This window comes from Dama dama, chromosome 5 (assembly GCF_033118175.1).
Source record: "Dama dama isolate Ldn47 chromosome 5, ASM3311817v1, whole genome shotgun sequence".
Taxonomy (NCBI): domain Eukaryota; kingdom Metazoa; phylum Chordata; class Mammalia; order Artiodactyla; family Cervidae; genus Dama; species Dama dama.
Genome location: NC_083685.1, coordinates 10,527,215 through 10,550,077, shown reverse-complemented (window position 1 = coordinate 10,550,077; position 22,863 = coordinate 10,527,215). Strand labels below are relative to the sequence as shown.

The 22,863-nt window shown below is 51.1% G+C and overlaps 1 protein-coding gene across 3 annotated transcripts in view; it reads right to left on the bottom strand.

Annotated features, from left to right (window-relative positions):
* The window catches only part of GCN1 (GCN1 activator of EIF2AK4), a 54,075-nt gene extending 31,212 nt beyond the window's left edge, over positions 1-22,863 (bottom strand). For all 3 annotated transcript variants that reach the window (XR_009692817.1, XM_061141774.1, XM_061141775.1), the window contains exons 1-21: positions 22,824-22,863; positions 17,838-17,940; positions 15,021-15,084; positions 14,406-14,537; positions 13,800-13,908; positions 10,989-11,087; positions 10,763-10,897; positions 9,922-9,990; positions 9,685-9,793; positions 9,013-9,087; positions 8,640-8,768; positions 7,947-7,997; positions 7,570-7,668; positions 7,176-7,349; positions 5,751-5,903; positions 4,143-4,235; positions 2,499-2,574; positions 2,190-2,349; positions 1,205-1,394; positions 991-1,115; positions 63-241 (exon numbers count right to left, since the gene is read on the bottom strand). Coding sequence is in view for 2 of the 3 variants with exons in the window: in XM_061141774.1 (XP_060997757.1) it covers positions 63-241; positions 991-1,115; positions 1,205-1,394; positions 2,190-2,349; positions 2,499-2,574; positions 4,143-4,235; positions 5,751-5,903; positions 7,176-7,349; positions 7,570-7,668; positions 7,947-7,997; positions 8,640-8,768; positions 9,013-9,087; positions 9,685-9,793; positions 9,922-9,990; positions 10,763-10,897; positions 10,989-11,087; positions 13,800-13,908; positions 14,406-14,537; positions 15,021-15,084; positions 17,838-17,940; positions 22,824-22,841 (2,342 nt within the window). In the remaining variant the exon portion in view is untranslated. The remainder of the gene's footprint in view (positions 1-62; positions 242-990; positions 1,116-1,204; positions 1,395-2,189; positions 2,350-2,498; positions 2,575-4,142; positions 4,236-5,750; positions 5,904-7,175; positions 7,350-7,569; positions 7,669-7,946; positions 7,998-8,639; positions 8,769-9,012; positions 9,088-9,684; positions 9,794-9,921; positions 9,991-10,762; positions 10,898-10,988; positions 11,088-13,799; positions 13,909-14,405; positions 14,538-15,020; positions 15,085-17,837; positions 17,941-22,823) is intronic.

Below are 22,863 nucleotides of genomic sequence, written 5' to 3'. Positions count from 1 at the left end.
AGCACTCCCCCAACGAACAGACAGCCTGTGTCCCTTACTGTGCCCTCGAGCAGGCGGCGCACCTCTGGATGATGGACTTGTCGTACAGCTCCCCTGCAGGGGTCTGCATGATGGCAAACTCCTCCCGCGTCACCTGGCACAGCGCGGGGTTCTGCACGGAGGCGGTGACGGTGCTGATGAGCTGCGGGAGGACCCGGTCTGGGGACAGGATCGAGAGGGAGCCCATGGCGTTCATGGAAGACTGCCAGACAAACAGACACGGTCAGCGCCTGCCGCGGCTGGCACAGAAGAGAGGGCCTGTCGTGTCTCACGCCCTGGGCAGCTGGCTCCCCTTCCTGCCACTGTCTGTTCTTTCTGAGCCCCACCCACTGGAGTGGACGGCTACAGGCTGTGCCTGCCTTCTCAGCATGTCGCACCCCAACACAGGGGACACCTTTCTCTCCCACTCTCGATCTCTGTGGTTCAGGCAGAGCTTCCCCCACCCTCGCTAGAGATGGGCGCGTGACCCAGACCAGAAGGATGGGCCCTGGAATGAGCACAGACCCAAGTCAGGTCAACCCAGGCGGTAAGGCCCCCTGTCAGCTGGAATGGTTGGAAAACGCCGGCTATTCCCACTGGAGCTAACGAGGGACGAGATGTAAGCCCAGAACAGCTATTCTGTGACCGAAAAGTGGAGACTGAGAAAGAAGCCCATGCCACAGAAAGCAGCAGTGAGGCACAGACAGACAAGGAAGGGAGATGGACAGAAAACAAGAGACATACCACTTATGAGTTCTTGAGGACATCTGAGTCCCCGTCCCGTCACATCCACAGGCTTTTACCAGTTAAGACGCGGCAACCAGCAAGCTCCCTGCTAAGCTCAAACTAGTCTGCGCTATCACTTGCAACCCAACGGTCCAACCCACTTCTCATCACCCTGTCTTCTGTTTCTCTGAATCTTCCCCGTCTGCTGCTGACCTGAGGCCAGAGCCAGCTCACAGGCCCAACTACCTGGTTCAGGGGGCTCTGTGTGGTGATCCTGGGGATGATCTGGTCCAAGTGCCTGGTAATGAAGGCTTCCGGATCAATCTTCATCCTGGCGAGAAGTGCTGGCCAGAGGCCAGACTGCACAGCCACTGAAGGGAAGGGGAGCTCTTTGAGGCCTTCTGCCTCCCTGCTCTTCCGACAGAGTCCCTGGCCCCCCACCCCCGCCCAGGCCACAGACCTAAGGACGGGTGGTGAGAGATGATCAGCATCTCCTGTGCCAGCTGTTCCATGCCGGAGACACCGCCCTCCAGCCCTGGCACCCCGGAGATGACGCACAGAGCCTCCTGCAGGACCCGCGGGGGCACATAGGCCTTGCCCACCTCAGTCACTTCCCCAGTGTCGGTCACCAGAGCCTCGAAGGGCAGCACCTGTGGAGACACAACGTGTGAACTCCCAATGATCAGAGCCCCGTGCTGGCCTGACCCCCAGGAGATGAAGACACTGGGGACGCAGCTGCCTGTCATTCAAGCTATTCTCTGGGCCCCCTGCCGGCGTGGAGAACAATGCCCGGAGCCCTGCACTGGCATCCACACAGGCTGTGAGATGGGCCTGGAAGGAAGCACCTAGGGTCCTGAGCCTCAAAGAGCCCACAGGGGGAAAAAAGGCAACAGAATCCGATCCAGGGGGAACGAACCTGAGACTGCAAGTCTGTCACCAGCCCACATCCCTCAAGCCTGCCCAGGGAGGGAGGGAAGCAGTGAAATGGGACACAAAGAGCACTGAAATCAGGAGACAGGTTCCTGCCACCACCCGCTGACGGGAGACCCTGAGCAAGTCATTTTAGCTGCCAGAACCATGAACGACACCCATAAAACAAGCGTAGTAAGCCTCTTGGCCTTTTAAAGGCATTATGAAAAACGGACAGAGAGAAGGATTAAAAAATGTTTTAAAAATTATAAAGTGCTTTAAAAACGAAGTGTTTTTCCATTACTCAAGAATGTGTCACAAGTCATGGGAAGAAAGACAGGCATCTGCAAAGGAAAAGAAATGGCATGAAACAAGGTGGGCCCTGAGCTGTGGGGCAGCGCAGGAGACTCTGGCAGCACACGGAGCCTGCGCCGAGTGAGGACAGCGGGGAGCACGCAGGTGAGATCCCACAGTGCAGGCAGGGGCGGCTCGGGGGTCTGTGAGCCCCAGTTAAGGAACCCAGAAGAGGCCTTGACCTTGTGAGAACTGAGGACGGTCTTCAGCTCCTCCAGCAGTCCGTACGCCAGCTTGAAGCCCCCGAGAGAGGACAGCAGCTTCCGGGCCGTCTGCTGGGCCTGCCTGCGCACATGCCAGGTGCGGCTCAGGAGCACGGCCACCAGGGCCCGGTGGTACTGCCTGCAGCAGAGCGACAAGGCGCGCTGGGGACGGCCGGGCGCGGCTCTCCGCGGCCAGCCTCCCGCCCCTCACCCACCGCTGCGGCTCGGCCTCCTCCCAGGGAACAGGGTCGTCTGGCCCGAGGGGGAAGGTGAACGAGCCCCACGTACTGAATTTTGTTGCCTGTGAGTCGCTGCGGATGGTCAAGAAACAGTCTCTCTGTCAGCTGCAGCACGGTGCCCAGGGCTGGCGAGGAAAGAGAAACAGCACAAGTGTTTTTAAAATAGAGAATACGGCCATGGCCGAACCGCCCTGAATGTGCCCGATCTCGTCTGAAACAGAGGAAACGGGGACGTCCCTGGTGGTCCAGAGGCTGAGACTCCATGCTCCCAATGCAGGGGGCCCAGGTTCCATCCCTGGTCCGGGAACTAGATCCCACATGCCGCAACTAAGGCCCAGAGCAGCCAAATACACAAAGAAATTAAATAGAGAAAATACCCAGAGAGAACTGGAAAAGTTGGAAATCAAAATGTAAGCATAAAGTTACAGTTTCACTTGAATTTTCTTTTTTTTAAACTTTTAACTTTATATTGAGTATAGTTGATTAACAATGCTGTGTTAATTTCAGATGTACGGCCAAGTGACTCAGTTATACATATATGTGTTATCTATTGAACTTGCTTTTCTGCTAAAAGCAACTTATGCTTTTAGCATATGCACACGTGTATTTTGGAACAAGCAAAAGTATACACTTTCTTCTAATTAAAACAATGAGATCCTACGGTATAGCACACGGAACTATATTCAATACCCTGTGATAAACTATAGTGGAAAAGAATATGAAAAGGAATGTGTATATATTTGTATAACTGAATCATTCTGCTGTATAGTAAAAATTAACACACGAATGTATTAATAAATTCAACTGTACTTCCATAATTTAATTTGTATGCAGTTCTAAAGAATAAGAGTACTCATATACTGATGTGAAATGATTTCCAAACCTAGACAGCACAATGCATATAGCATGCATATTACCATTTATTTGTATAAAAAAGGCAAAGAACTAACACATAAGGATATTTATCGGTATAAAAATAAAATATCAAAGATACACAGCAAGTGGATAAAACTGGTTCTCCATGGCTAGGGACACTGGGCAAAGATCAAAGCAACGGTGTAACTTTCAGTGTAGCCCCTCTTGGGGCTCTTATTTTTGTATTATGTGAATACATTTCCTGTTCAAAGACTAGCTAAACGTGTTTTAAACATCAGGAAGTGACTAACAGTTGTAGCTCATTAACAGAATGTTGTGATGTGTGAGTCCAAAGACTTTTCAAGTCACCAATTAGCCAGATACTTCTAAGGCAACCTAGAATTTTAAACGTACATTTAAAGATCAACGGTTCCTTTTCTGCCAAGATAGAAACCAGTAGTTTTTCTATCTCCCGGTGGGGGAGTGGAGCCAGCTACACTTCACTAGAGCTTCTCAGCTGCCTCTGAACATAAGAAAACCTCTGAGACAGCACCAATTACCCAATCAGCTATAATTACATCTAATATCACAGCTCTACAACTATTAGTGCTCTGTCTCCACAAATCTCCCACTTCACTCCCACCTCCCCAGCCTTCCAGGCCCCACAGGAATAAATTCATTCTCAGGAAAGCTGAGCTGTTGGTCAGATCGCTCTGCTCCAGGTCTTTGCCGAGCTGACTGGTCAAAACAACAGGCAGTCCGGGAAGGGTCCTCTCTGAAGACCCACCAGAGAGACTCGGCCCCAAACTCAACTTCAATTAGGCAGGTAGTGACTCACCATCCTCTGAAGCCATGAGCAAGAATTTCTCGGAAGTGAAAACCTGCTTCTTCTCATCCAAAATGAGCTGCCAAAAACCGCTCAGTTTGGCTTCTGCAAGAGACAAAAGGTCACTCCATCACACAGCCCACTGCCTCGCCCAGGGCTGGCCCCGCCACGCTGCAGCTGCTGTGGCTGGGTCATCTGGCAGACCTTCCTCGGTGCAGTGGGCCGGGGTCCTCGCTCGGCAGGGAGGGGTCACTCCCTGGCTCACTGTCCTCCCATGCTGAGAACTAACTAGTTCTTCTGGTAGCATCACCTCTTATGGAAACCTCTGGTGCTCCTCCACTGCCTGCAGAAGCCCAGATGACCTGCCTCCCACCTTGGATTTCCACCTGCTCCAGGTGCCAAGCTGAGCTCCTTAAGGTCCTCACATGGTGCCTTCCCTTGCCCTCCCCTGGTCTGAACTCACACTGGGCCGTTACCCTCCAATCAGTGAAACTCCTAGTCCTCAGGGCCCTAGTTCAAACACTCCCTCCTTCAGGAAGCCTTTCCTGGCCCCCAACCCTGAAACTAAAAGCAATCCATCCTTCAAACCTGCTCTTATGCTATGTTTTGCCTTTAACGGCAAATGATGTTTGCATATACCTTCTCCCATTACAGTAAAGGCAGCTTAAAATTTGCTGAAGTGGGGTCATGTTCATTTCTGCCTCCCCCCACGGAGAAGTAGCTGAGTGCCTTGGCATATACTCAGATGTCATGCAATAATCTGTGAAAAGAGCTGAATCTTGTTTCTAACCACAGGATTATGTCCAGCGATGTCCGCACAGAGCAGGAATTAGACCAAACAAGCATGAACACCTTGTAGCCACAAAAACAGGAAAGCTCTTTTTGTTGCACTGATTTGGAATCTTTTCCCAGATGTGTTCAGTACATAAAATGGCATGTGTACTACGTTGTTGTTGTTGTTGTTTAGTTGCTAAGTCGTGTCCAACTCTTTTGCGACCCCATGGACTGTAACCTTCCAGGCTTCTCTGTCCATGGGATTTCCCAGGCAGGAATACTGGAGTGGATTGCCATTTCCTACCCTGGAGGATCTTCCCAACCCAGGGATCAAACCTGAGTTTCCTGCATTGGCAGGCGGACTCTACCCCTGAGCCACCAGGGAAAAGCCCGTGTACAGTACACTACCCAGCGTGTTTGGGCAATTACACATCAGCCATCTCTGGGCACCAAACTGGTAATGTCCTCCAAGGAGAGAAACTGCGTGGCTGGAAGGCAGGCTGGCTAAACTCAGGGGACACTATTCATGTTACACCCTAAAAACGTATAACCGATCAAAAACAAAGGCCCACCGAGCACCTGCAGGGGTGAGCCTCAGGAGGGCACGGAGCGGTGGGCAGGCAGCCAGGGAGCGCTGTCACCGTCCTCCTCCGCTCTGTCGCTCCAGTGCTCAGGGACGGGAGCTTGCAGACAATATCCACCCCGGCAGGTGCTATGTGGCCCCGTGGCTGCCCAGGGGGTGAGTGGCCAAGCTGACGTGGCCAAATCCTGAACATCTGGCCCTCCTCCCAGGGACGCTGGAAGAGGCCCTTGTCTGCAGCCTCCTGGACAGCGCTGGACTCTTACCAGCCTGCGAGTCAGCCATTGAGAGCTTTGTGAGCAGCAAGGCAGCGGCGACCCCTTCGGTGACGACGGGAACCTGAGTGCCTTGGGAGGCCGCCTTCTCCACTGTCTGGATGAGCAAGGGCAGCAAGTCCAGGGCTTGTAGCAGCGTGTCGCCTGTGGAGACAGGACGGGCGCCTTACAGAATGCCTCCATCATGCGGGGCCGGGGGTGGCGGGGGGGCAAGATTACCCGAGAAAGGACACTCACGCCTGTCTGAACTGGCTAATGATTACCTCTCAAATACCTCGAAGAAGTGGAGTAGAATCTAGGGCTTAACTCACACTCTACAGCCTTATAGCTAGCGCTAGAAGGGCCCTTACTAGCCCGAGCCTGGCTATTCATTTGATGGATAAACAGAGGTAACATGAGCTGCCCGTGGCCACACAGCTGGTTGGGAGAAGGGAACCAGAGCAAACCTCAGGTCCACCAATTTTTTTCTGGGGCGCTTCCCCCACACCAGACAACCTCCAGACCCAAACCCCCCAACCAGAACCAATCTGCTGACCTATGAACTAAAGTCTGTTTTAAAAAAGGTAAAGACCTACTAAAACCTGTAGCTAAACTCATAAATTACCAAACTGGTATATCAGAAGGTTTCACACACAAAAAAGCATTTCATTTGGACAATGCCATGCCTTTGAATTCAAAAAACATATATCTTAAAGGTTTATTCTATGTTTGCTTTTAAAGTCTGGAGCAGAACTAGAACTAGCTCCAGCTAAAGGGACGAGGTAAACCAAGACTTGGCTATTCAGAACTCAATCTGAAGTCAACTTTGATCAGTGCAGCAAAACTGCAGTGACACACACGCTCAGACACAGAACAGAAGGGGGTCACCTTTCTAGAGGGCGCTCTGGAATCTCCCAGACATTTCTTTAGACACAGTCATCATCCATTTAAACTATAAGTGAAACATGAGTCCATCTCAGAGGTGGGAATCAGCGTTAGAGATTTTCACTTTGGGGTTCAAGCTCCTACACAGATTTGCCGTATCCCCTCACTGCACGTGGAAAGGAGGCAAGTGCCCAGGTGACAGGTTTGTTAGCCCTGACGCAATGGCAGGGCTGGTTTCTCACAGGTCCAGGGTAAAGACTATAAATTTACACCTCACACATCAGTCTTATCAGAATCATATCTTCATGATTTCAGAAAACAGAGCGACGGGCTCTGGTTGTGGGTCCTCTCTGAATAAACTTTGTACTCTGAACATCTGATAAGGAGGAGAAGTCAAAAACGGGGCTCTGATTCTAGGCTTTGTGGATGACTAAGCTGGATGCTCCCATGGACTCAGGAGGAAATGATGCAAAAAAGGCTGGACCAAAAGGGCAAGCCTAGAGGGGCAATGACACCCTGAAGACTGGGTCTCCTCTGCGGGGAGCCTCTCACCTCGGAAGCAGACCAACATGCACTGCAGGTAGGCATGCCTCACGGCAGAGGTGGAGGTTTTAAGGCTGAAGGCTTTCTTGAACCATTCGGTGAGCTTCTTGGGTACTTCCGTGGTGAAGCGGTGACACCAGAGAGCCAAGACAGAGACAGCATGCACCAAGGTGCCTTCGTGAACTAGGGGGAGAAGTCGGAGCCCAGTCAGCCAGACATCTTACAACCACGTCACATCACCGCAAGCCGCACGTGAAAGCAAGCCAGGTAAAGGGAATGGAAGCACTGATGCTTCGGGGAGGGGAAGCAGGGCCTTCAGAAGGGGTCACCGCAGGCTCCAACCGTGAAAACCGGGCTCAAACACGGGGCCCGGCTGCAGCCTCACCGTGCTGCCCAGAATTACCTTCTTGCTGGAGGAACGGGATGAAGAGCTCAGCCACGGTCCCGCTCAGGACTTGACTGGAAGGCCCCGACACCACGTGATGACTGACACTCCCGATCCCTGGAAGGCAGGGGTTCCCTGCTCAGCCCCTGATCAGCACAGAACTGCTAACGCACCATCTTCCTATTGCTGCCCTCCTCCCCAGCGGCCACGCCTCTCCTCTGGCCATCACTGACCCCCCCTCAATCTCCCATCAGACGTCCTGCCTTTTACAGAAGCCAGGGTGGGACATCCAAGACCGTCAGAGACGTCAGGACCCGACGGATTCGCTGCACCCGACGGTCAGGGTGACCCTCAGCTACAACCACACTGCGTGACCCCGCAGAGAAGTTCTATACCTGAGAGGACGCTCATCTTCTGGGCTACAATAGTTAGCTTCCCCTCCGAGCCTGAGAGGAGAGAGGGCAAAGATTCAGAATTCACATCTGCCACCTTTCCCAAAGGGGTGAACAAGGCAGTCACGTGTGTGACATCAAGACACACCAGGGGACTTCACTGGTGGTCCAGTAGCTAAGACGCCATGCTCCCAATGCAGGGGGCCTGACTTCGATCCCTGGTAGGGAACAAGATCCCACAGGCCAAGTGATGTGGCCAAAAAAGGAAAAAAGAGAGAAAGAAAGATACAGTTTTTGATTCCAAAAGCAGAGCCTCTTTATCATGAAGTTGGGTTTAAAACCACAATTATTGGGTTTTTTTTTTTTCTAAGTAAGTAAATATGTTCTTGCAGAAAATGTGACGAACAGAAAAAAAAATCTAAAAATCACCCATCTAAGAATATTACTTATATTTTTGTGTGTTTTTCTCTATTTTTTAACCTATGTGCACAAAAACACCTATACTTAACCTATGTGCACAAAAACATCTATACGGTGTGGATGAGATCACCCCCACCCACACCACTCTGCCTGTGCTTCCATTCACACTCCTGACACAAGAAAACTCAGAGCACCGAGCTCCCATCAGGCTCCGGCACCCAGGGAGCACCAGAGACCACACCTCAGCCACCCCCATGTCGGGAAAGGCGAGCCCACCTCCGAGGATAGCAAACAGGTGCCTGGCCAGGGCTTCCATCGCCGAGGAGTCACTGCACTGGCGGGCCAGGTTCCGCAGCGCCAGCACGGCTTCGTCCATCAGGCGAGAGCTGTTGGACTTCAGCTGGCCTGGACATAGAGAGCCGCTGCTCAGAGCTGAGTAGCCAGGCTCTCGTCTTTCTCTTCCTGGCTCCCAACTCATTCATCCTGGCTCTGCATTCTCATGATCAAGGATCTCAGGAAAGAAACTCCCAACAACTGTAGTTTATTTCTAAACGGAGCTGTCTCGTTCCCCTTCTTCTACAATTGGGACAAGTGCAACCAAAAACCCAAGGTGTCATTCGAGGGGCGGGAGAGGCGTCAGGACACTCACCAGCCAGTCCTTTCCCGATGTCCAGGGCATACTGGCTGAGATCAAGAGTCACTGCTGCCAGCAGACTGGAGATAGCTGAGGGGGACAGAAAGCACACATCATGTTGACCTCGGAGGGAAAATGCCCGTTTCTGCCCTACTCCCCAGCCAATGCTCAGGCCCGCTGTCTAGCCACATGGAACATGACCACTCTTCACCTCTGTATAGTCATACCTTTGTCCCTCCGCTCTGCTGTAAAGCTGTACACTGCCCCATCCCAACAGCAAAAGTCCGTGCCCCCAACACTCCACCTACACCTCTTACCAAGACAAAAAGCGACAGAGACTCAACTCTCACATCCTAGGGTTTCAAATGCCACCACGCACCAAGGTCAACCTGTCTAGAGCAGAGGTTCTTAACCTGGTTTCCAGAAGGTTCTCAGACCTCTAAAAATGTACATGTGCAGCATTTTCAGTGGGTACACTTCCACGCATTCTTTCAGCAAGAGGGCCCATTACTTTCAACACACTCTCGAAAGGGTCCCAAATCTCCTTCTCGAGGGGCCCAACGAGGTACACAGTGAATACACTCCCCTACACACCCCCCATAAACACTGCCTGTTGCCAAGCAGCTGAGATCTGGCTCATTGGGTGACGTCATCTCCCCCCCACCATCCTGGCCGGCAGCTACCTACTTTCAATGACATTCTCTGGACTCCTCAGTAACGACTTCTGTATGGTGGGCAGGACCAGATCCTTAAACTCCGAGTGGGACACGTACCGGAGCAGAGGGGTGCAGTTATCCTGCCAAGAGAAAGGGGTCAGGTGCCCGGCCCTCATGGCAACAGACCGAGAATAAAGGATGGCTCCGAATCACAGAATTTAAAAGGGGATTTAGCTAGACGGACAAGGAAAGGCCACCGCTCACTCACCAACAGATACTTTTGAGGCTTCACTTTGCTCATCAGGATGTTCTTCACATAAAAGTCCAGCAGGGCACTCTGGGGAAGAGAGAGACCTGTCAGACCCTGACGCTCTGAGGTCCCTCTTGTGTGAGCGCTTCTGAACAGTACCAATCAGGGCCCCAAACGTCACAGAGTCAAGCATGGAAATGCCAGTGTCCCCGCCATTCCCCAACGAAAAGCCCTCCATAGCTTTCCAGGCCCCTGGCGTGGCTCACAGGCCTGCCAGCTCCTCTCTCACCCAGGCAGCCACATGCCACCCACATTCCGGCCCACACACTGCTCTCTCTGCCCCAAATGCCCTTCCTTGCCTCTTGGCCTTGTTAACACCCCTTCACCCTTTAAGTTCCTTCCTTAGAGACGTGTTGCCTGACCCACAGCCTGAGACAGGTCCCCGCCACAGAGTATCACAGCCTCTTGCACAGTTCCTTTTGTAGCGTGTCTCACAGAGATGACAAAATGCCACTCTGCCTAACAGCGGCCTCCTCAGACTCAGCCCCACCCAGGCAGGCATCACGGCCCCCTCACTCACTGCTGCACCCCCAACACCTGGCACAGAGCTTGGCACAAGGCAGCTGCTTGGGGGTGAGTGACTCAGCGACAGCACAAACAGGCGAATCAGCATCCCAGTAACTGCGCAGGGCCCACCGCCAGCCAGAACCAGAGAGGAAACGCTCCCGCTCCTCACACACCACTGCGAAAGGCCGGGGTCTCGGGAGCGAAAACCAGCCACCTCCAGGTGAGGCCAGCGGCCGGGGCCACCAGGGGAAAACGCGTTCCCCTGCTCCCTGCCCAGCCAGCGCCCACTTGCCTTGTGCTGGCTGACCACGTCCATCTCCTTGTGGCTCGTGCAGAACTGCACCAGCAGCCCCAGCATACCCGCATAGCTCTGGTTGGGCTCCAGGCTGAGAATGGCTGACAAGTACTGTTCCACCAGCCCGGGGTTCTGAGGAGGAACGGGGAGGGCAGGGGCATCAGATGGCAGTGGGGGTGCACGGAGGAAGCACTGCCCGCCACCCGCCGCGGCCTCTGGTCACCTCTCTCCACAGCTTGGTGAGCTTCTTCACGGCACCGTCCACGGCGTGCTTGTGGGAGCCGCCCAGCACCTCCAGCAGGAGCAGGCACTGCACCTCCACCTGTGGGGACGGGGGTGCTCAGGTCCGGACGGAAAACGGGAGCCAAGCACCCGTGGCCCTCACAGCCTGCCCAAGGCCTCCGTCAGGCCCACCGGCCGGAACCTGAGGTCATCCCCACAAGGCCTCTCCCACCCGACTCCAGCCAGACCCTCTTCCCTCCACCCCCCCGACCCCCGACTCAGCCCGTCCCAGAATTACATCTGTTCACTCAAGCACTTCGTAAGTAAGGATCTGCTGAACACCTACTATGAGTAAGACAATGAAAACACCGGGAGAATAAGACAGATACAGTCCTTGCTTTCATGTACCTCACAGTCCAGAGGGAAAAAGAGATACTACACAAATAAAACACACAAATGAACACATAATTACAACAAGGGAAGTGCCATGTGGAAAAAGGGTAAGAGTCTTGTTTCATGTATTTCTTCATCTGCCTTGACTATCTCCTCATTAATTCCCAGGCAGTGAGAGCTGATGAAACGGCAGGCACTACGCCTCTGTGGATACAGAAGTCAAGACCGATAGGCTGACCCTGCCTGCAGGGAGCTCACTGTCCAATCCAGAGTGGAGCACGTAACAGGTGCTCGGTTAACAAGCCTCGGAGACCGGATGGGCCACAAGCACCTGAGGTCACTGGTGAGCGCTGTGGACTGCCACCCTGAGAAAGAGGGCATGCTTAAGTAGTCGGCCGACTTCCATCTGTATGTGTACAAAGTGGGAGGTGCACAAGGTCATTCACGGCAACGCTTTTTATGATGAGAGGCTGTAAACAACGTAAACGGTCATCAACGGGGGACTGGTTATATACCATGGTACATCCACTCAAAGGATGAGTAACAGTCGGAAAGAATGAGAAGCTCTTTATATAATACTCTGGAACAAATTCTAAATCTGGTTAAAGAAAAAAACACAAGACGAGAGAAAAAGATTATATGTATGCTATCATTTGTATAAAAAAATCTACCTAGTTACATACACAGGGAATATCTTTACCTATACAAGGAACTAGTTCTAGTGGGGGACCGAGATGCCTAGAGAAGGGATGGGAAGGAAATTGGTGTATCGTTTGACATTTGTTGAATATTGAACTTTTTTAAAAAAATTATTATTAAAATAGTTTTTTAAGCTTGCTAACATCTCATTCAGAGCTATACTGCTGTTCCTTCTTCCTGAAATGCTCTAACCCTTCATCTGGGCATGGCTTCTTCTTTCATGTCCCTCATGTCTCTGCTCAAACGGTACCTACTCCAGAGGCCTCCCTCCCACCATTAGCATCCGCCGTCTCTCCATCCTCCTGCCTGCTCTTATCACTCATCTGCGTCCAGCCTCTCCCCAGGGCTGTAAGCTGTGAGAAAGCAAGGTCCTCTCCCTTGTCCTCTGCTTCAGCCTCAGCTCCGCCAACAGCACCCGGCACACAGGGGGCCCTCAACAAATACCTCAGCGACCGAATCAACTGCCACCTATGTGTAGAGTCAACATCAGCAACAAGCAAAGGAAAAACCCAGATTCAAGACCCAGAGAAAAGCACCCTGGTCTCAAGCTCTTGATGCATCCTGTCCCATAAACATAACACGACGGGGTTGACCCCTCCAGCTCACTGACCCACAAGCACACTGACTCACCTCGGGTAACGGTTATGAGAAGTCCCTGGGGACGCGCCAATGAGGAGGCCCGTGAGATCAGCCATCTTATAAGAAGACCTTTTGGTGACAATGGAACCTACACTCCAAAGGTGGGTTTGGAGTGCATCCACTACTTGTGAAGTCTCAGTGTCCTTATCCTCCTGTCAACTGCTGATGGCCGATCTACGGTCACCCCCACAGGTGTGCAGGACAAGCCCCCAGGGGTGAGCCCTCAATGAGTCTTACGAGCTGGCTGTGTCTGGCAGAGGTGCTGAAGGTTTTCTAATGCCATGTGTTCACCTGCACAGCTCTCTCTAAGTTTCCACAGCCCTTTCACACCTCTTCTGGGCCCATCTTCATGACAACTCTTTGAGGTGGATGGGTGGGTGGTACTTGTTCCCATTTTCACAACAATGGGAAATGGACTCAGAAACTAAGTTAAGTACTTGGCCAAATCTCAAGGCCAAGAATCAAATCCACACCAAGATCCTCAGACTCCTTTTTGTTAAAACCGTGACACCTTTCCTCTTGCCCTCCACTAAGCATATCGAGACACTCAAGAGAACCTTCCAACCTGGCCTGTGGGGCCATCTCTGGTTAGCAGACATGCTGAAAGGCGAGGAAGGAAAATGGGAGGAGCAGGCATAGAACAGGGAGGAGAGAATTCAAGGATCAAAGCACAGGGCAAGAATCCCACTCCATTAGCCAGTTCAGCACTGAAATCCAAACACAGGGAAAGGAAGGATTAGTCAGAAAAAAACAGAATGATTTACAGTGTTTTCTGGTTTTCAGTTTTTTGGCTGTCTTCCCTACTCTGGCCTGTCAGGAAGGCAGGAACCGCGTCTCTCTTGCTCATCCCTGTGTTTCAGGTCCCTGGGTCTAGCCCACACCTGATCCAGGAAAGCTCACAGATATCTGACAAGTAGATGAGTGTTATGCTGTCCTCACACCCATCCACCAAAGTCACACACCTGAGGGTAACTCTAAGCGCCCGGTCACCTGGCCCTGAGGAGAGCACTGGCCAGAGAAGGTGCTTAAACACATCCCAACTCTGTGCAAGGAGCCAACTCCAAAGACACGGGGAACCTACCAGTTTGTTCCAGATGTCTCCTTGCCGCTTGGCTCTCGAGGGAAAGACAATGCGCACCAGCAAGCCGGTCCAGGACAGGGCCAGCAAGGCGGCCGAGCCGCTGCTCTTACTGGGAGGGGAGTGGAGCAGAGTCGAGAGGTCAGAGCAATGGCCTCTACCTGAAGACAAGGCTCCCCATAGGGCCCTGCCTGGCACATAGGACCCTCCGCTGACCTATGACTGGACGGAACCAGACACTGGCTCTCCACAAACCACCTGTGACAGCTCAGGACAAGGAGTGCCGAGCCCCCACCTCTCAGCACTCACAACTATAAAATCCAAAGGATGGTTTCCCGCCTTTAGGGCCTGGCGGGGTGGCGGAGGTGGCATTTGGTTTCTCCTTAAAATGGCCTTGCTGCCCCTGGTTTCCCAACCCTGCTCCCCAGGAAAGCGGTCTCTCTGGGGGGCCTGACATCCTGGCTTCTCCCTCCATCTGGAAGGCAGACCGCTGGCGCCCCCCAGGGCTGCAAAGGGGAAAGGGGCGGGCATGGCCACCCCAGCTGGTCTGCAGGGGCTCCTCCCGAGAAGGACTCCGGAGCCCCGGGCGCCACCAGCTTCCCCTCTTACCTGGGGACGCCCGCTTTGGAGCCAATGCCCGAGGACTGCAGAGAGTGCAAAAGGTTCTTGGCAGTGGCTTCGGGCTGGGCCTCAGCCAGCTGCTGGATGGCTGCCTGCAGGGCCCGGCGCGAGGCTGCATCCCTGGGGAAGGGGCGAAGGCCAAGATGAACACGTGGACCCGGGGCAGGGGGCTTCTGCCAAGCCCCGTCTTTCCAGGAAAACTACATCGCACTTATTCCAGCCCGTCACAGACAATGGGATTTGGAAGTGACTGGATAAATCTACCTCATCCCAGAGTTCTGGAAGCAACTAACCAGGCCCAAGGAACCTTAAGGCTGTACGGGCAACATCTACATTTACAGCACACTTACTACAGGGCTCAAATGAGGCCGAGTGGCTTTCACATGCACGACAAGTGAAAGCGCAGAGTGAGCAAGGACTTCACACGAACCACCACGAAAGCATGATCCCTAGTCCACAGAGGAGAAAACTGAGGCACAGACAGGTTCAGCAACTTGCCCAGGACACAGGCAGTCTGGCTCCAAAGCCTGGGCTCTAACCACTGCCCTCTACCACCTCTCCGCACAAAGTGCTCTGGACACTGGGCTGTTGGCCGGGACTCGCCTGTATCGATGCAGGGTCAAGCAGAAGAGTTTGCAGAGGCCTTTCACAGCTCCCTCCGGCAGATCTAAAACCAGAGATCACACAGAGGTTAGTCAATAAGCACTATCGACACTTCCTGGGCACTGGCCCAGGAATAACACTGAGCTCACGAGGCTCAGGCCCTGCTCGCAGGACTCGACACACATTAACTCAGTTCCTGTAAGGTGGGTACTGAGACTGAGCCCAGTTTTAAGAAGAAACCAAGGCAGAGAAAACGAAGCAGGCCAGTCGAGAGAAAGAGAAGCTGGTGGAACAATGGTGCTCAGTAATGGAGAGCCAACCTGTGATGGTTCTGCAGGCCAGGCTGAAGCCCAAGGATGAAGGGAGGAGGGTCTGATGGGGGAAATGGAAGCTGAGTGTCAGACAAACCAGCAAGCAGGAGGCTCATGAAGGGTTCGTACGGGCCCCTGAGTGATGGGGGAGCGATGGAGGAGGAGCACAGACCCAGCTCCCCCAGTGCCCTGAGCCTGGCACTGGCCCACCTGATTTGAGAACGTCTCAGTAACTGAGGAAGAGTGACTGGGGCCAGGAACAGGTTGTGGCTAAGAGCTTCCCCAATGGCTCAGCAGGTAAAAAATCTGTCTGCAATGCAGAAGACACAAGAGACGCGGGTTTGATCCCTGGGTTGGGAAGATCCCCTGGAGAAGGAAATGGCAACTCACTCCAGTATTCTTCCCAGAAAAATCCCATGGAGAGAGGAGCCTGGGGGGCAGTAGTCCAATGGGTCGCAAAGAGTCAGACGTGACCGAGCGACTAAGCACAGCAGAGAACAGCAGTTAGTAAGCGCTAAGAGACACCGGGGCTGCTAAGAGCCAGGCACTATCTCTACCTGTCGCGCTCCCTCCTACTCTCACCCTGAGGGAGGCACGGCCTTACTATCTCCACACTCAACGCAAGGAAGCAGGCTCACAGCTGAAGGGACCTGGACCGGGTCCCGCAGCCTGCAGGCAGCAGACCCACGGCCAGAACACAGAGCCCGTCACCTCCCACTGCACTGAGGGCCTGTGACTGGCAGGGCCAGGCCCAGCAAAGCCGCCTCGCTAGCCTCAGGCTTCAGGTTCAGGGAGGCAGGGCTGAGGAGAGCACCAGACCGCGGGGTCAGGCGGGGCTGAGCCGGGCTGGGCACTGCCTCCAGGGTCTGACGGCTTCTGAAGAGGCCTTCCAGCTCCTTGTCCCACCTTGGATGAACCCACCTGGGGACCTGGGACCCTACACAAGGAGAGGCCAGAATAACTATCACTATACAACGGCTCCACAGACTCCGAAAACGAGCAAAGTGAGAACTTAGGTGGCGAGTTCGCTTTCCCCAAAAGACCTGCACATCAAAGGCTAGCAAACATTTTACAAATATGATTCACCCTGAACTGTAGAATTTCAGGGTGACTGGGGAGTAAAATCACCTGGAAAGGCCTGAGTAGTTCATAAACTTCACCTATACGGGTCGAACTCCTTACTCCACAAACGGGGGAGGAAAGGGTGGTACTTGGCAGCTACTTAGCACGGAGTCAGCATTAGGGTTAGGGCGGACAGCCAGCGTCTGTCATGTGGCAGCCTTTTTTAACTAGAACCCTGCTGAGAAATGACCAGAAGGACTTCTGAAGGTGCCATAAACTCATGCACTAAAGCTTTGATACACAGCAGGATCTCTCAGAAGCTCACGAACAGCAATTTACTTAATTTACACACAACTTTAACAAGCTTGGGTATGTAACCAGGCGACAGTAGATCAGAAGCAGCACATGAGAGTATGGGTGAGACAGTGGTAGGAAAAAGGCTCTTTCCTAACAAGAAGTGAAAGCTGACAGAATCGGAGACCCAACTCTATACCACCACGGTTCTCAAACTGCAGCAAACATGGGAATCAGCTGGGGAGCTTGTTAAAACACAGGTGCTGGACTCTACCCCCAGAGTTTTCATGAATCTGCATCTCTGGGGGTGCAGCTGAGATTCTGTATCTCAAACAAGTTCTCAGGCGATGCCTATACTGCTGGTCTGGGGACCACATTTGAGAAAAACACACCAAAAGGGAACTAAAAAACTAACGAGGATTTTATAGCACAGGGAACGCTGCTCAATTTTATGTGTCAGCCTGAATTGGGGGGAGTTCTGGGGAGAGTGGATATGTGTACATGCATGGCTGAGTCCCTTCACTGTCCACCTGAAACCATCACAGCACTGTTAATCGGCTATACCCCAACACAAAATTAAAAGAGAAAAAAACCAACTCATGAAGATTTATTGGTTGAAGGCAAACTACCCATAGTTTGCCATACGAGCCCTCAGTTATGGTACAGAATCAGAATAACTACATGCGCTCAGCATTTCCCAAAATGTGCTGCCCAGACTCTGAATAGGATTTCAGCAAAGAAGAGGTTCAAGGAAACACTGGATTAAAAGGTGACAACTCCCAAACTTAGATGATCTTGGAATCCTTCGCTAGCCAATCACTAGTTACCATCTTGCTGATTTTCATGGAACGCTGGGAAAAACAGTGCCTCCAGTCATTAAAAAAAAAAAAGTTTTTGCATCTAATAAATTACTTAAGAAAAACTGTTGGCATCTATTACAATTATTTCCAGTCAAAATGGTTAAAACTGTTAAAAGCTTTGGCACCTAGAAGGATAAACTCTCCACCAACCCAACTGTTTCAATGCACATTTATAACAAGCAAATATAGACAGTGAAGACAGAAGTTGCTGGAAGCGGGGAAAAGGCCATGGTTCTAAACAGAGAGCCCGATTTAGTCTGAAATGAAATCAGTGACGTGGAAATAAATACCTTTTCCAGCAACACATTTCCCCAGCTCACTGAGGATCTCTCTCCGTTCCTTCACGCTGGCTGTTGTGACCTTCCCTGCAAAACGCTTCAGTGTCTCAGAAACCTGCAAAGACCAAGCCCACAGAGAAAATGCCACAGTCAGACTCCAACACGTCAGCAGGCAGTGAGAGGGAGGGCGTGCTGGGGGAGGGCCGTGCAGGACTCAGAGAGGCTCCTCTAACCCAGGGCTTCTCAATCTCCACTTTGGAGGCTGACTTTCACTCCTGACTTTGGGGGCTGCATAATTCTTGGTTGTGGGGGCTGCCTTTACACCCGGTAGGATCTTGAGCAGTGCTCCTAGCCTCTACCCACTGGACCCCAGTAGCAGCACACCACCCTCCCACCACAGTGAGGCAATCCCAGCTGCTTCCAGGCATTGTCAAACGCCTCCTGGGGGACAAAATCACCCCCAGTTGAGATGCAGTGCTTTTAACCCAACCAGTCAGCCACTCAGTTAAACTTAAACTTTGGACAAAAAGAGGCAAGGCCTAAGGCAAAAACCTCAAGACAGAAAACATCCTTTCTGGAACTTTCCTGGTGGTCCCATGGCTAAGACTCCACGCTCCCAATGCAGGGGCCCTGGGTTCAATCCCTGGTCAGGGAACTAGAGCCCACATGCCACAACTAAGATTCAGCTCAGTCAAATAAGTAAATATGTATTTTTTAAAAAAGAAAGAAAAAATATCCTTTCCAAACTAAGCCAAATATAGGGAGGGCCTACTACGTGCCTGGTATGTTCCCTTTATATTATCTCTTATAAGCCTTCTGTAAGGAGGAGTATCCGGGCAAGTCATAAGCACAGTTGGCTAAAGGGTAAAAGGTTAAGAAACTGAATCCCAGTTTGGTCTCCTACCGGCTGTGGAAACTCAGTCAAATTATGTCATCTGCTTGACCTTCAGGTTCCCCATCTATTCAATGTAGGAAACAGCACCTACCTCATGACTGTTACGGGGAATAAATGAGAGAGTGTATGCAGAGCATGACTCTCACCCCGAGCACAAAATCAGGTACTCCTAACCAGCAAGCCTTCAAGACAGGCATCATATTCCCCATTTTCCGGGTGATGAAGAAACTGACTCCCAGAGGGGAAGCCACTCCTCAGACCGGAGTCGAGAGCCACAGCACCTGCATTTCTGAAACTAAACCTGAAACCAGCAAGTGCAGAAACTGATGCGAACAAGTCCTTAGCTGTCAACCACCATCCATGTTACAACTGCCTCCCTTGCACAGGGAGAGAGCATAAGACCTGGAAAGAGGGGTGGTTTGCAAATACTCCTGAAAATCTGCTCCTGAACAATGTTCCACAGCGGTATTCCCCAGTGTTTCTGGCACCCGAGACTGATTTTGTGGAAGACAATTTTTCCACGGACTGGGGAGGCAGGGGGGAATGATTTGGGGATGATTTGAGCACATTATATTTACTGTGCACTTTATTTCTGTTGTTATAACATCAGCTCCACCTCAGACCATCAGGCTTTAGATACCGGAGGGTGGGGACCTGTGTTCTACAGGCTACAAAGCAGGCAGGTCAAGGATACGAGCAGTAGAGTGGGCATAGTAAGACCCAAGTGACCGACTCCTGCCCTCTTTTTCTTCTGAGGGTATTTGACACACAGGCCCTATTAGAAGAGTAAGACTTAAGGGTGCATAGAGAAGTAAAATAATGCCGAGTTCCTCTTATAGTTAAACCTTTGCCACAATTCTATCAGTAATGAATAAAATCATGTGCAAAACTCCATCTTCTACACAAAGGATCTGTTTACTGTCTTCTGCTCTTATAGCCATTCATGCATATAATTAAAGAGTCAAAAAGTTCTGGGAGGTTTGCTCTAAAAACCAGTCCCATGCCCTCACACACAAGCACCAACTCTTTCACCAACACTGGCTGATTACTTTGGTAATTATTCCTCAAGTTTCGTAATATACATTAGTCCAGTAATTCAGTGTTTACTTTACATGCAAGTAGTATTCAACTTCCGTTTAATGAACTATGTTTGCTCTCTTGCACGGCTTTTTAAAATTAACCCTGGAGTTGAATAATGAGCCCTTCATTCTCTCCACTCTGAGCTTGCCTTGTTTTATCTGTTCTAATTAACCATTCAATCCCCCAGTGTGCCCTATGTCTAAATCTCAACACACTGATGCAGATCATGCAGTCTGACCAAATTCCACCTTCCCGAAGAGGTCTCTCCCAGTTTTCTGAGCTGTCCTGATTTGCTGTGTGATGACTACAGCTGGGATGCAGTTTATCACCCTGAGAATGTACTCTTTTGTGTGCCTGGGTGAACCACACACTCCATCTTGTGAAGTCCTTGCAGGTTTGAAAATGTTCTGACCTCCTACCTGAAGTTTGTCTGAATACAGAAGGTTAGATTGAACTTTTCCTTCAGAATACTGAAGACTTTTCTCCACTGAGTTCTAGCATTCAGTATTGCTGGGAACCCCCATGCCATTCTGATTCTCGATCCTTTGTCTGAGATCTGATTTTTTCCCCCCGGAAGTTTCTAAGATCTTTTTGTATCCAAGGTTCTAAAAGCTGGGACTTTCCCGGAGGTCCAGAGGTTAAGAATCTGCCTTCCAATGCAGGCAACTAAGCCCATGCACCTCAACTAGAAAGCCCACACGCCACAACGAAAAGATCTCACATGCCGCAAATAAGAGCCGATGCAGCCATAAATAAAATATAAAAATAAAGAAGAAAGAAAATTTTTTTTTAAAAATAGAAAAAACTGGATTTCACATTAATGTGCTCTGTCGTGAGTCTGCTTTCATCCATTGTGCTGAGCATTTTTTATTTGAAAACGCACGCTTCGGTTCAGGGAAAGCATCTTTAATTATTTTGTTGATGATTTCTGTGGATACTGGACCTCCGACACTTTTGTGTGGTCCTGTTTTACACACTCCAGAGGAAAACTTCCAGCCTTTTGCCAAGATGGAGAAAGAAAGCTGGGGTTCTGAAGGCATGTGAACAGGGCTTTCAACCAATCCTCCTAACTTAGACCCTCCCCACTCACCCTCACATCCAGGGGTTAGCGGATGCCACCAATTCCCACCTATCAGAGACTCTACAATGTAAATCAGGTTGGTTCTCAGCTTTCCGAACTGCTGGCTTAAGATCCTTTACCACTCCTCACTTTCTAGCTTCCAAAAGTTTGCTGCTGTTGTCTGCTCCCCATTCTCTCAAGTCTTTTTTTTTTTTTTTCCAACTTTTTACTAGTTTCAGTAATGCTGGAGGAGATAGCAAATTTAGATGCATCTTTATATATATAATCCACCCTGTACCTGAAATTCCCACACAGCTGTTTTTCTATGCTAATGTTAAATTACTGGCTACAGTCTCTCCCCCAAAGATGAAAGGGCATTTCAGGTACAAGGCTCTTCTTCTTAATCAGAAAATGAATGTCACCCACTTGGGACCCTGTCAGAACAAAAGTGAGGAAGAGCACACTAATATCCTTCAGAGAAGTCATTTGTTGGTTGAAATCAGATGCAAAGAGCTTAAAAAGTTCACAGGTTTCTCTCTAGGGTAACACTGTCCAGAAGCACTTTCTGTGATGATGGAAATGTTCTTTTCCACTGTTCAATGCAGCAGTAACCAGCCACATACAGCTACCCAGGCACTGAAATGTGGCTAGTGCAACCGAAGAACTGAATTTTTAATTTCATTTAATTTTAACTAACCTAAGTAGCTAGTTGGCTGTTAATTAACTGGATACTATACTGAACAACATAGCACTAGAGAGATTTTTTTTTTTTAATATTTATTTATTTGGCTGTGTCAGGTCTTAGTTGTGGCACAGGGAGCACCCAGGCTCAGTTCCCCCAAAGCATGTGGGATCTTAGTTCCCGGACCAGGGACTGAACCCGTGTGCCCTGCACTGGCAGGCGTATTAACCACTGGAGCACCAGGTAAGTCCCAAGAGGGGTTTGCTTTTTTCATTTGAGTTTTAATGTTACACATTCAGCATGTATTCTCCCAACCCCTTTCAAAATACCCAACAGACTATGCCTTTCTTTCCAGGATCCATCACAATAAACTGAACAAATTACCAGTCCCTCCCTTGCACAGGAAACTCACAATATACACATTCTGAATAATGAAGTTAAGGGCTCACTCTCTGGTTTCAGGGCCTTCACATCAAAATCAGTACAGCTCCTTACCCAGACACCCAAGTGAGCCAAGCTGTCATTTTGAGACCTGTTTCATTTCCCATAACATTGTCTTTTCTCTCTAAAACACTCACAACTACAAAGGAGGCTGGGGTGGAGGACAAAAGTTTCCCCCCACAACACCCAAGGTGACAAGACTCTTCCCAAGTTATGATAGCTCTTTTATCTAACGCTGGACCTAATAATAACCACCAACTTACATGAAGCCCTACTTTATTTCATTGATTCCTCACAACGATCCTACAAGACAGGTTATTAGTTTAGCCCCATTGTATGGATGAAAAGACGGAGACTTGACAGGATTAAGAAATGTGCCCGGCGTCTTAGAGAAACTGATCAACCAGCACTCAAACTCAGATCCGTACGAATCCAAACACTCTGCTTTAAGTCCCTGCGCATAGTAGATATCCTAAAAATATTTGCTGAATATAAAGTTTTAAGGCATAGTTGGCGCTGGCCGAGGTTCATGCTGGAGGGCTTCGGAGAAATGGAGCAGACTCTGAAATGGGAACTGTGGCAACTTAAGGATCAAGAAGGGCCCGCTGAAGCCGAGGCCGGAGTCCGACTCGTCGAGACCACGGCCAGTCGGCGCCGCCTGGGCCGAGAACCAGGACGAACCCGGGTCCGTGAGGGGTTGGCCCGAAGTGCCCCCGGGACCGCGCCCTCCGCAGTCGCCGCCCCCTAACCTCCTACGGCAGCTGCACCAGCGGTCCGACCCGGCCGCCGCCGTTCGCGCCCAGTAGCTGACCGCGTTGGCCTCGCAGTCGCCCGCCTTACCTGCGTGTCCGCCGCCATCCTGCCGGCGCTGACTCCGGAA